Raw genomic sequence first — 13,092 nt, 5'->3', positions numbered from 1 at the left:
CCTGGGCACAGACCTATCACTTCTTGTCCAGCCATGCTGTGGCAGGTGTCTCACATAAAGTAGAGGAAGATGGGCACAGATGTTAGCTCAGGGCCAATCTTCCTCAGCAAAAAGAGGAGGAGTGGTGGCGGATGTTAGCTTGGGGCTAATCTTCTTCAGGAAAAAAAAGCAATGACCATGAATATAATAGTGTTAAAGAATTTTTTTTGAGGAAGATTAGCCCCGAGGTAACATCCACCGCCAATCCTCCTCCCTCTGCCGAGGAAGACCGGCCCTGAGCCAACATCTGCACCCACCCTCCCCTTCTTCGCACCCACCCTCCCCTTCTTCGCACCCACCCTCCCCTTCTTCGCATGTGGGACGCCTACCACTACATGGCCCGCCAAACGGTGCCACGTCCACACCCGGGATCTGAACCGGCGAACTCTGGGCCGCTGAAGCTGAATGTGTGAACTTAACCACTGTGCCACTAGGCTGGGCCCCAAAGAATTTTTTTAAAGAAAAAGAGGTCGCCCTAGTCCCAGTCCCATGATGGAACTAATATCATTATACATGTTGTCTTCCAGTCTTGGTTCCTTTAAATAAATATTTACATTAGTTAGAATGAAAGAGAATATAGAATTTGTATCCTTTTGTCTCCCCACTTAACATCATAGCAGACATTTTACTGGTTACATTGTAATTCATTGAGTCGATGTACTGTAATTTACCTAACCATTTCCCTATCGGTGGGCATCAAACTCTGCAGATATTCTTGGATTGTACATATATCTTTTTCTAAAGTGGGAATTTATTTTTATTGCTTATGAACTGCAGAAGAATAGAATTAACTTTAAAAATCTTAAAGATGGGCCGTGCAAAATAGAATGACCTACATTTATTTTCATTTAGGTAAGAGAGTGACTTGGATTATCCATTCAATTCATCTTTTTTATAACTTTTCCCATTTATATTTCATCGGCACATCAGACTTGCTTCAGGGGATATTATGGAGCTTTTATATATGTGTGTGTGTGTGTGTGTGTGTGTGCATTTTTTTTTTCCTGAGTTAAAGTAGGCAATGTTTTGTCAATAGCCTATGAAGACCACTTAAACACAGGTTATTTTCTGTAACAGCAGATGACATAGGAATGGGTATATTTTAGATAGGCTTTCCTCTCTGATCACTGACCTGATTTCATGAGTAATACCCCCTTTCCCTCTCCTGCCTCATTTTATAATATATACAATTCAAGATAAAGTATTTTCTCTTAATAGACTTTTATAGAAATTACAGAATTCTTCAAAATCCATTTTTAAATTATATTTTCATTTCTATACCTTCTTTTCTGAGTTTTATGTTAACAATAGTTCCTATATTATTGTAATTGTTGTTTATGAGTTGTGATAATAAATCTCTCAAAAATATATATCTTTTGACTCCATCTGTAAACAGTTGACAAAGCTGAATATTTGTCAAAACCAAACCCCTCAAGGTATTTGCCAGTCTTAACAGAGGAAAAATTGTTTCATCAAGAAGGAGAAGTCAATATGAAACAGCATAGGAGATATTACTATATTTTAGGAAACAGAATAAAAATGCTGTGTAAGCACTTGGGAATTACCAAGAAACGGGTAGCACTTATAAATCCCTAAGGAGTAATAAAAATAGAAAGTGAGCTTTGGAATGGGTGATGGGTTTGAATCATGGCTCCATCCCTCCCTTGTTCTGTGCCCTTTAGACCAGTCGCTTCATCTCCTTGATGTTCAGTTTCTTCCTCTGTCCAAGTCTCATGAGTGTTGTGAGTGTTCCATGAGGTGGTTTGTGCGTAGTGTCTGGCACACAGAATAGGTGCTGGGAAGATGCTAGTCATCGTTTTCCTCCCACACCCTCTGTTCTCTGAAACTCAGTCACTGCCAATGTAGGACTCTTGAGCTAGAGCGCGTGCAGTTGAATGAGAGTGTAATTACTTGAATATCACTTTAGAAACTAAGATAACAGGGAATAGAAAGATAGCAGCAGAGTTCTGTCTAGCTCTATCTAGCTGAGAAGGGGGAAAAGTGGAGTCTGACAATGGTGAAGAGAAACCCGCTGAGAGACTGAAATGAATACACCCTGATGAGTTCTGAAACCTGCTGATTTCTAGGTGGAATGTAGACCGAGAGCCACTGTTAATAATAAATAAGGAAATGAAGGTAGACAACACTCACCTCCCCCGCTTCCTCATCCTCACACCATGTTGATGAAGAAAGGGAAGTAGAGAGAAACACCCTTGAAAATGATGAGAATCACTAATTGTTTCAGAGTAAAACCTCGCTGTCCTGACCACTTGGGAATTTAGAAAAAAACACACGTCACTACAACATGGTGTCTCACGGATACTAATCTTCTGAAAAATGGGTAATATTCCAGGCTGCAGGGAGCACTAGGCTGATATGTTGATGTGTAAGTGAGCCTCAGGACCTGGAGTACTGGTTCAGCGTATTATTTACATCAGTTGTAGCAATTACAACAAAGGGGCCAAACACTTCTGGGGGCACACGTCAGCATGAAAATGGGGTGAAATAGGATTTTCTGTGGAGAAGACTGGACTCAGAAAATAATTATGTCCATTACAAAGCTAACCTGTGAAGATTTATCCAATAAAAAAATTAAACACACATTGAACAGTAGGACTACTTAAATTACTTATAGGCTCTGTTCTGAATAAAGGAAAATTGTGAATATTTTATGTATGGAAAATATTTGACATGTTAATGTTAACATATACTTAATATTAATAATTGCGAGTATATATTAAATATGCATTATATATGTCCCCCAGAAATCACTGTGGTTTTAGAAAAATAATCTGGACAAATTTTTGAACGTTCCCTGAATTTCATGATGGTGCACTAATATAATTCCATGAAGAGATAACTTGAAAATAAAGTGTCAGAAGAATATGACATCTTAAAATACGTCTGACCTACAGAATCTGCTAAAGGAAAGGAGCAAGTAATTAGTCTTAGATTCTGAGTCATACAGAACTTCTGAAGGTTAAAGGTCATCCCTATAATGGTAAGATGTTTTATAAGAATATAGGGCAAGTTAGATGTAAGTAAGTTGGTTTTGGTGAAACAGTTTTATGTTACCACTGTTCTATGAAGTGTAGCCTGTCACTACTTACTGAGTGTTCATAATTAGGCATGTAAGTCTAGGACAGTATTTTTCAGGGAGCATGGAAAGAACAGTGGACTAGGGGACAGGTGACCCAGCTTGTAGTCAGGGCTCTAATAGTAACTAGCCTTTAGTTCGGGTGAACTGGGGGGGCCACTTAATTCCAGAAGACTTCAGGATTTTCATTCTAGGAGGTAAGGCGGGTGGCAGGGTCTTCTGTACTCAAGTTCTCCAGTTTTATTCAGGTTTTAAAGAAAGCAAGGTGGTTGCAAATCATCGTGATGCTGTAAAAAATCTGAGAGAATTTTGAACAATCAATAAATTGCATACGTGTGTCACCTCTATTAGGCATACAAAAATGAATGAGCTGTCCTTTCTTCTTTTTAGAAGAGCTGAAACCAGTCATTTAGGGAAAATCTTTTCCTACAGTTAAGTCTTTGGGGGAACGTGTGTGCAGAGACAAGACACACAGATTCCCACTTCCTTCTTTTTGTCTTACTACACACAACGAGCAGGTCATTTATTAAAACAACACCAAAAAACACCCCACATTGACTCAGTCTCCTTGTCTTATCATACTGTGCAATTTATAGGCTTACAAAATAAGATTGATCTTGGAAGTAAAAACAAAACTAAACTAAAAGGCATAAACTGAGGTATAAAAAATGATTCTTAGGGGCTGGCCCCGTGGCCGAGTGGTTAAGTTCGCGCGCTCCGCTGCAGGCGGCCCAGTGTTTCGTTAGTTCGAATCCTGGGCGCGGACATGGTACTGCTCATCAGACCACGCTGAGGCAGCGTCCCACATGCCACAACTAGAAGAACCCACAGCGAAGAATACACAACTATGTACCGGGGGGCTTTGGGGAGAAAAAGGAAAAAATAAAATCTTAAAAAAAAAAAAAAGAAAAAAAATGATTCTTAGAAGAAATGAATGGAAACCTATGACTTGAAAAATTTTACTAGATAATAACAATCTATGCTCCCTTCCTCTACCTTGGGAAGAGTGAATGACCTATTAAGCACTTTATGATAACATTTTATAATTTTTTGATAATATTTATAACCTACCATTGCTATAGTAGAAACAACATCAGTTTTAAGTAGAGTCCCAGACATCTGTGGCCCCTCCATGGATGGAAATGCTCCTTAGACTCAGAATCAGCACTGACCAATAGATATGTAACATGAAACACAAATGTGAGCCACATGTGTAATTTAAAAGTTTCTAGTAGCTACATTTAGAAAAGTAAATAGACACAGGACGTTTATGTTTTATTTGACCCAGGATATAAAAATATTATCACTTCACCATGGAATCAATATGAAAAATTATTAATGATGTATTTTTAATTTCTTTTTTTTGGTACTAAATCATCCAAATCCAGTGTGTATTTTGTACTTATGGCACATCTCAATTCATTCATAAATTTTAAATGGTTAAAGCTAAATGGAGTCCTATGAAAACAAAAAAGTTGTATTTAATGGAAAAATATTTCATACTTTCCATTTAAAAGTAAATTTTAAATTGATTAAAATTAAATAACATTAAAAATTAAGCTCCTCAGTTATACTAGCCACATTTAGTGTTCAGTAGTTCTGTGTGGCTGGTGGCTACTGTACCAGCACGATAATAGAACATTACCATCATCATAGACAGTACTGGGCTAAATCCTTAAATCCTTCAATCTTCCATTTCAGAAGATTGGACATATTTTTAATATTAGGACCTATAAATAGTCTATGATTGCTTGTCTCATGAAATCAAACTGATTATTAAGGTTTGTGACTTTAACTCTTAGATTTGTAATTTCATAATTAGTCACTTGGGAAAAAATAAATAACTTTAAAAAAGAAACTTTCCTGTCGTTAGAAGAAAGAAGTAAAAATTTGCTGTCATAAACAACAAAGGAAATTTTTGCATGGACTAATGTTCAGTTTAAGTTAATGCAAAGCAAACTGCACAGTGTTTCAGTCCACAAAACAATTTCTCCAGTCAGTCTTTGTAATGACATCTTCTGTTATTTAGGGGGATGGTATGGTCTCTAAATACTAAAAGACTACTAGTGTGAATAAAACCTTACTGTAAGTAAAAAGATAATAATAATTACTTACTCGGGAGCTGGCCTCCCTTTGGCTCTACACAGTCCTTTAACTTCATTAAGTAGCCACAGGCTGACATCCAGTAAAGACTGGCCTTGAAGATGATCAATTTCTATATGGAGTGCCTTATGAATTATAAAATAAATGCACTTCCTAGCTTTTTCTGCTAGATCACTGTTTCTGACTTGACAAGATGCAACACAGCACGGAAGATGCCCATTTTGGTATTGTAATCATAAAATGGCATTTGGGTATAAATTATTAGGACCAAAAAGTTGAGAGAAGAATAGAAATAGTAGCAGAGTTTTCAGGTTAATTTTGAATGTAGGCAGACGAACCAATGCTAGTGAAGGTTTTCTTCCCCGAAGATGAAATAGCGCCACCACCACCGCCACCACGCACACACGGGAAACATGAGGTCATACAGAAAATATAAAACATCAGTCAATAAGCCTGAGTAAATTAATATAATTCCACTGTTTATTAAGGGGTCAAAAGTTCCTTGGAGCCCTCTCAGCAGCTTGGGCACATGACAGCACCTCCCCCTGCCTTAAAGGAGAAGAGGAAGGCAGACAGGGAGGAGAGGTTTTGTTTTTGGAAAGCACTCCTGTCCTGGAAGAGGATGATTTGGGATCTGCTGACAAGGAATCAGGATCTGTGCACTGAAGCTTCTGACCCTTCCCTGGTCTGCTGCTGCCCTCTGTGACCCCCCACTGTAAATTGATGTTGTCAGGGCCTGGGAATTGCAGACCTCACATCTCTGGGAGACCAAAAAGAAAGCGAGTTGACTTTGAATAGACTTTCAGTTTCTGGCTTCTCTTGGCTGGATGAGCTTTCTGAGTTGTATGCGCTACATAGGCGGTGTGCCCTAGAGCTGTGGTCAGAGCTCAAGAAATCCCCTAGTTTCCCTCTGGGCCTGGGCACCCTTCCAGCCTCGTGCAATGCCAGAGCGCATTTTGACTTTGAGTCATTGAAAAATGTACCCAAGCAACAGATGGTGGAAGCTTATTACTTCCTGCGTTGTGACTGAGTTTTGAACAGTCTTGAAGATCTTTATCTTCCCACCAAGGCTTTGGGGTATGTGAATGCTGCGTAGGCATTTTAAAGAAACCTTAAATTTTACTCAGAGGACTAGATGGTGGAAATCTGATTCTGTCACAAAAGGGACTTCCTCAGCTTGCCCTTTAATTTCTCCTTTTATTTAAACTACCATTTATGTGCCAGAAACTTGAATTGCACTATGTGTCATCCATGCGTTATCTCATATAATGCTCATAACAACCCAGTGAAGTAGGTCTTGTTGTTGTCCCCATTTTACAGATGAGGAAATGGAGACTTAAGAATATAATTAAATTTCCAATGTCCTGCAGCCAATTAAGTGGCAAAGCAGGGATCTATTCCCAGGGCTGCAGGACCCGCTGCCTAATGGTGCAGAATGGAAGGATTTTACTAAAATTGGACCTAAGTGGTTGTGTAAGGGTGTGGAATCTAATTCCCAGGTTGTACTAGTGGTAGGGATATGATTGTCGTTGCAGACCCAGTTTTCTTCTGCTGATTAATGGTGTGAGAGCAACCGTAATGAGATATTTCAGATGATCTAGGGGTTTAAGGGATATTGATGGTGCTTGTCTCCTCTTGTTGCAGGTGGCTGTGTTACTGCAATGTGCCACAGTTCTGTGACAGTCTACCTCGGTATGAAACCACCAAGGTGTTTGGGAGAACACTGCTTCGCTCCGTCTTCACTGTTATGAGGCGACAACTCCTGGAACAAGCAAGACAGGAAAAAGACAAACTACCACTCGAGAAACGAACTCTAATCCTCACCCATTTCCCAAAGTAAGGGAGTGCGCCTGCGGGTCTTTGTTTGATCCCAGGGCTGGAGGTTGATAGCTCCATGCCAAAGCCAGCATCAGTAACAAGATCAGGAATGGTAGAGGAGGAGGGAGAAGGGACCCTCCTCCTCCTCGGCTCCCTTTGTGAGTTTTCTTGGGTATTTTCCAAGCCATCTCTTGTTAGCTTGACTTTGTGTTGACTGCTCTCCTGGCTCCCTTATCACCACCTTGTCCCACCTGGGTCGTTGTCTCTGAGTCTCGTAGAATGGGGTAATGCTTTGTTTGGTATCTTCAGCTGCCAGGAAGCCAGGGGAGGATGGGCGAGAGTGTGCAGAAGCAGTTTCTATCTACTCAGAAGTGGTGCAAGAGAACTCAAGTGGCTGGTTTTTCCCCAGATCTCCAACCCTTTCTAAGACTGGCGAATCGCTCCTGCCTCAGCTGTAGTACGCCTGTCCCCTCGCTCTTTGTACACTCGACCCCAAACGCTGGGCTGGACAGGAATAGAGAGGCCTCCTTCAGAATGATCTTTGCACCTCTGTACTCACTTTCTTGTAGAATTTACATGCTCTTGTGCACCTTGCTTCATGCATCTGCCAGACCTCCAACATAGGAATAATCATTTAAATATTTTTCAAATGAAGGAAATGTGTGAAAGGAGTAGGAAGTTGCAGGGCTGCACCATGGGCCTTGGCAGTGCATTTTCAATGCTAAGAACCAAAAATTTAACTAAGGGACTGATGAGGCTGCTGGTAAGAAGGGCTGAGGATGCAGTTGATAACTTGCCATGGAGCAGTGACAGCGAGACATGAATGAGACAGCTCGTTTTGTAGCAGGCATTCTGCCTAGAGGAGCGCTTGGTGAGAGAGGTAGCAGTTCAAATTTGAAAAGGCTGTCTAGGAGTGACACAGCCAGCCCTCCGCCTGCCATTGAGAACTGCTGACCTAGAGAATAGAGAATAGGATCTTTGACCAAAGATTGACGAAACCCTATTTTGATAGACTAGATTTTTATTATTGTTATACTACTGGATTACTCAATTTGTGTCTCAGGAAAGATAGTTTTAATTTTTCAAAATAAGTTCAGTCCAAAACAACAACAAAAAATGGTTTTCTGACAGAAGTTGACTGAAAATTCCTTTGCAGTTTAACACAAATCCTGAGCCTTAGGTGGAGGGTGTCATGGATAATTCTGATCAGCTTTAGCTAAACAGCCGGTACTTGCACAGAGATCTTAGCATCCTGGTTTTCGGTATTTTCTTAAGGCAGTCAGCACATGAGACTGAGGCATGACGTGAACATTTTGTTATCCTCCAGGGAGAAAGATTCAGAAGTGCTGAAACTGCAGTTTGAGTGTCAACCCTAAATGGTTCATGACCTCCGGGCAGGCCCATTATTTCAGTGGCTGCCTTTTAACTAGTCTAAGCTCTTTTTGCTTAGAGACTAAAGCAATTTTCTTACTTATTTCTCTATTACACTTGCCGCATAAGCAGCAGTCTATGTTTTTAGATTATAGTTGTCATTCTGTCTCTAAGCCAAGGGACAAAGAGGACCCCCCTCCCCCCCCCGCACACCTTTTATGGTGCTTAAAGAAAAATTTTAATTACCTTGCAAAGTAACAATTTTTTTTTCCATAGCAAATTCATTTTGCCTCTTGCAGATATTTGCTAATTATAGTGTGTTTTGTTCCTTCAACCCATAGTTCTGGCATGCTTATGCTGTTGAGCTGAAAAATCAGTGCTGCTTTCTTTTCTTCTCTATTACTAATGGTAGGGTAAGACTACCACCCACTTCTCCTGTTAAGTCCCTTTTCGTTGAATATGACAACATTTGAGGCTCTTAGGGATTTATACTTACAGATTTGGCAGCAGAATCACATATATTGAGGCCCGAGGTGCTGTTTGAGTCTTGGGCGCTGTCTCAACGGGGGAGCGGCAGCCCCCCTCACGCCACCCAGTGTGGTTGCCCTGAGTCTCAGTTGCGTTTCCAGGGCTTACATCCTTGTCTGCCTACTCTTCGTGTGTTGTCCTTCCTTCCACTTGGCTTTAACTTGTGCTTTTTCCTTTATCTACCTACTTAGAAGGCTGTTTTTAAAAAGGTTTGTGTCTGTATTTCATCTTAAAAGTTATAAATGCGCATGTCAATGAAAATGTGGTTAAGAGAGAACACAGAAGCGAAAGACCACCTGTAGCCCTGCCACTCTGAACTGCTTTTAGTGTTTCTAGATATTTCTATTTTTGATCCGCGTATCGTGTTCTTTGATTCTTCATACAATTTTGTAGCCTGTGTATATAAACAAGCGCTTTCTCATGTTATTATATGAGACTGTTCTTTATTATAATGAAATAACTATATGTATTTCTATGCATATACAATACACACATACATGTAATTCTTTTCCTAAATTATTAATGGCATTCTTTGGTGAGTCTCTGCAGGGCTTTGTGAAGAGTGTTCTGATCATATAATGACTGATAAAGAAGGAGCCTAGAAAAGGAAAGGAAATTTACTTCTGTGATGAAGGCACTTGGGGAAATCTCGAGGGCTGTGTAAGGGACAGGCAGGGTCTGCTTAGGCAGAGGGGGAAGGCTTCATGACCCCCCTCTCTCATCAGCACCATCAGAATGTGATCTTCGTAAGGATTTTAGCTCCTGTTGCTGTCAGTCGTTCTGTGTTTGATGAGAAACATACAAAAGTGTTTTAAAACATAAGTTAATAGTGGCTTCTTAGTAAGAAGTGACTCATGCCATTTCTATAAACCATGATTTAAATATCAAGTGGGAGTACACGTTCACTCAAATGGTACCTTGTTCTTAAATCTTCTGACTATAAGCAGAAAGTCAGAAGACCCCAGGACCTTTTCCCACCTGTTTTCACTTCCAAAAACTCAAGCTCTCCCTCCCCTGAAATCATCTAAATCTTGCAGGATTTGATAAATGAAAAGAATAGTGGTACTTTAAGTAATAGTGATGATGATGATTCAGATCCTTGATCACTTATGCAAAACCTTGATACTAGATATGTTTCACAATTCAAAATTTAAAAAATTTTATAAAGATAATATTACACACGTGCTATATATCACAGCTCTCAGGGTGGGGGCAGTTCCCCCAAATCAAATCCATTTATAATTATAAAGACTATAAATAGTTTTATACATAAAACTATTCAGTCAGATTTTTTTGCCAAATGGGTTATGGAAAATCTTTCTTTAAGGGTTTTTGGACTTCAAAATTTCAGAGAAGGGACAGAGGGCTTATCATAGGTAACCTGTATTACATCATTACAATGTAAACTTCATGAGGGCAAGGTGAGTTTTTTGTTCACTCTGCCCTTCCAGCACCTAACACAGTGCCTGGCACAAACTAGGCGTTCAGTCACTATTTGTTGAATGAATGAATGGAGCACTTCCTAGGGATCAGGCACCATGTTAAGCATCCGTTAGCTTATACCTCACTACCACCCTATGCAGGGATAGTTTCTTATAAAAGAAGAAATTGAGGAAGAGGAAAGTTAAGAATTTGTTCTAAAGTCACACAAATAATAAGTGGTAGGCTTGGCAAATGGATTCTAGAGCCCAGGCTCTTGGCCATTATTCTATACCCCTCCACTAGAATTAGTGTGCCTTAAAACAAAGCTTGCAGGAAGATATTCCAGTACCAGAAGTATAGATTTGTGTTGGTATTTTAATCATCGTTCTTCAATTTTGGTGTAAATAAGAATTGTCTAGGGTCCTTATCAAAATTGTAACCCAGGCCCCTTCTCACAGCCTCTGATTCAGTAAGCCTAGGTGGGGCTTGGGTATCAGGTGATTCCTATGGACCGCCCAAACTTGAGATCTGTTTGGTTTATAACATGACAAGAAGTAGAGTAATTAGTCACTGGTTCTAATCTTGGCCCTACAGTTTACTGGTTGTGGAACTTTGTACCAGTTATTTAACCCCTCTGTGTATTAGGTTTTTTCATCTGTGAAATGGGTATAATAATGGATCCTATCTTATAGGGTTGTTAGGAAAATCAAGTTAATATATATCAACCACTTAGAACAATATCTATCATAGTAAGAGCTATATATGTGTGATAAATAAAAATAAAATATGCAACTTATTAGGTTGATGTGAGGATTCAATAAGAAGTTCTCAGAACAGTGCAGGCGCAAAGCGTGCACTCAAATGTTAGCAGCTTTTGTGATGGTAATGAAGGTGACGGTGACAGTGACAGCTGCATGGAGGGCTGAAATCTTGCTCTGGAATGCGTTGCCACTGATGTAATGCTCTGTGCAGTCTATGTTGTGTCAATCTATGCAGAGTCAAAAGAGAATAAATTTGCAGAAGTGCATTTCTGTATTTGAATATACATACCAGTGCTGCCAACTACCTCGTCCTTTGAGTCATAATCCACTGGTGTATTTCTGAGCTGAAGATGAGATGCTGGTGGTCAGGTGATTGCCATAGATGGTTCGGGCTTTTGTCCTTCTAGTTATTCGTCAGTTTTTGATCTTATTATTGCTTTTTTCCTTGTGTCTAGGTTTCTGTCCATGTTAGAAGAAGAAGTTTATAGTCAGAACTCTCCCATCTGGGATCAGGATTTTCTTTCAGCCTCTTCCAGAACCAGCCAGCTAGGAATCCAAACAGGTAAATTTCTTTTTGCATAAATCAGAGAACAACCAGGAAATGTTAGTTGCAACTCACTCTGCATTTATTTGTATTTTTCATCGAGAAATTGAAGACTGAGCCAGCAAAAAAGTAAACACATTGGCAAATCTTGCATCCACATCTCTGTCAATGAGGAGAGCAAGTGCAAATCAAACAGTTAAAAGAACAGCTACGACTACTCCAACTGTTGGGTTTGCTTAGCTTGCACATTACAATTTCATGGGAGGCGTAAAATTACAGGTAGCCCAGCTCTGGAGTCAAATGCTGGCTCTTTTTAAAGATACTTATATTCTTGATCAATGGCCAGATATGCCCAAGAATCAAATCTGTCTGATTTCTTTTTTATTCTGGTTTTTTTTTGGTGAGGAAGATTGGCCTTGAGCTGACATCTGTTGCCAATCTTTGTCTTTCTGTTTGAGGAAGATTGTCACTGAGCTAACATCAGTGCCAGTATTCCTCTGTTTTGTATGTGGGATGCTGCCACAGTGTGGTTTGATAAGCAGTATGTAGATCTGTGCCTGGGATCTGAACCCATAAACCCCGGGTGCCAAAGTGGAGTGCATGAATTGAACCACTACACCACTGGCCTGATCTCTTAGTTTGGTTTCTTAATCTGTGCTGTTTTGTGCATCAAGTCACTGTCATTGGTAACGGTAGGATGGTGAGTGGAAGAGAGCAGTCTTGAGTCTCAGGATGTGAAGTACTTCCCAGTGGGGCCAGGGCGTCTTTGCCATTGTTTGAATCAGCCAGGGGCATCAATGGGCATTTTGTGAGGAAGGAAGAATCACACGCTAGGAAGACTCAGAGAAGTTTGGCAAGAGATGCCTAAGTGGTAATTTATACGTGGCCGTGGAGAAAGGCAGAAGGCAGGATCTGGATGTCAGAGTTTTTGGCAGGGCTCTAGCTCAGTGTGTGATATGGCAGCTCATTAGTAACACCTCCAGCAAAGGTAATTTCATTCTTGGTATTTTTTCCGAAAAATATTTTACACACAGTAGAAGTCACCCTTTTTAGTATATTGTTCTGTGAGTTGTAGCAAACACTTACAGTTGTGTAACCACCACTGCCATCGAAGTATAGAACAGTTGCATCACCCCAGAAAATCCCCTTGTATCCCTTCTTAGTCCATTCATTGCTCCACCCCCAGCCCTGGCAGCCACTGATTTGGTTTTTGTTCCTATAGTTTTGCCTTTTTTTAGAACATCATATAAATGGAGTCATACAGTACATGGATTTTGAGTCTGGTTTCTTTCACTCAGCACAATGCATTTGAGAAGGTGATTAAAAATTTTTTTTTCATCTAGAGCCCGTGTTTGGGTGTAAATATAATTAAATCCCTACAAAGCAGAGTACTTAAGAAGTGAGGTATT

General features: G+C 40.1%; 1 protein-coding gene across 5 annotated transcripts in view; it reads left to right on the top strand.

The window, feature by feature from the left end:
* Nucleotides 1–13,092, top strand: part of KAT2B (lysine acetyltransferase 2B) — a 94,123-nt gene that overhangs the window by 51,859 nt on the left and 29,172 nt on the right. For all 5 annotated transcript variants that reach the window (XR_011527552.1, XM_070577502.1, XM_070577501.1 and 2 more), the window contains 2 exons: nt 6,884–7,075; nt 11,595–11,701. Coding sequence is in view for 4 of the 5 variants with exons in the window: in XM_070577502.1 (XP_070433603.1) it covers nt 6,884–7,075; nt 11,595–11,701 (299 nt within the window). In the remaining variant the exon portion in view is untranslated. The remainder of the gene's footprint in view (nt 1–6,883; nt 7,076–11,594; nt 11,702–13,092) is intronic.

This window comes from Equus przewalskii, chromosome 15 (assembly GCF_037783145.1).
Source record: "Equus przewalskii isolate Varuska chromosome 15, EquPr2, whole genome shotgun sequence".
NCBI lineage: Eukaryota > Metazoa > Chordata > Mammalia > Perissodactyla > Equidae > Equus > Equus przewalskii.
This window is presented reverse-complemented; position numbering and strand designations above follow the sequence as displayed.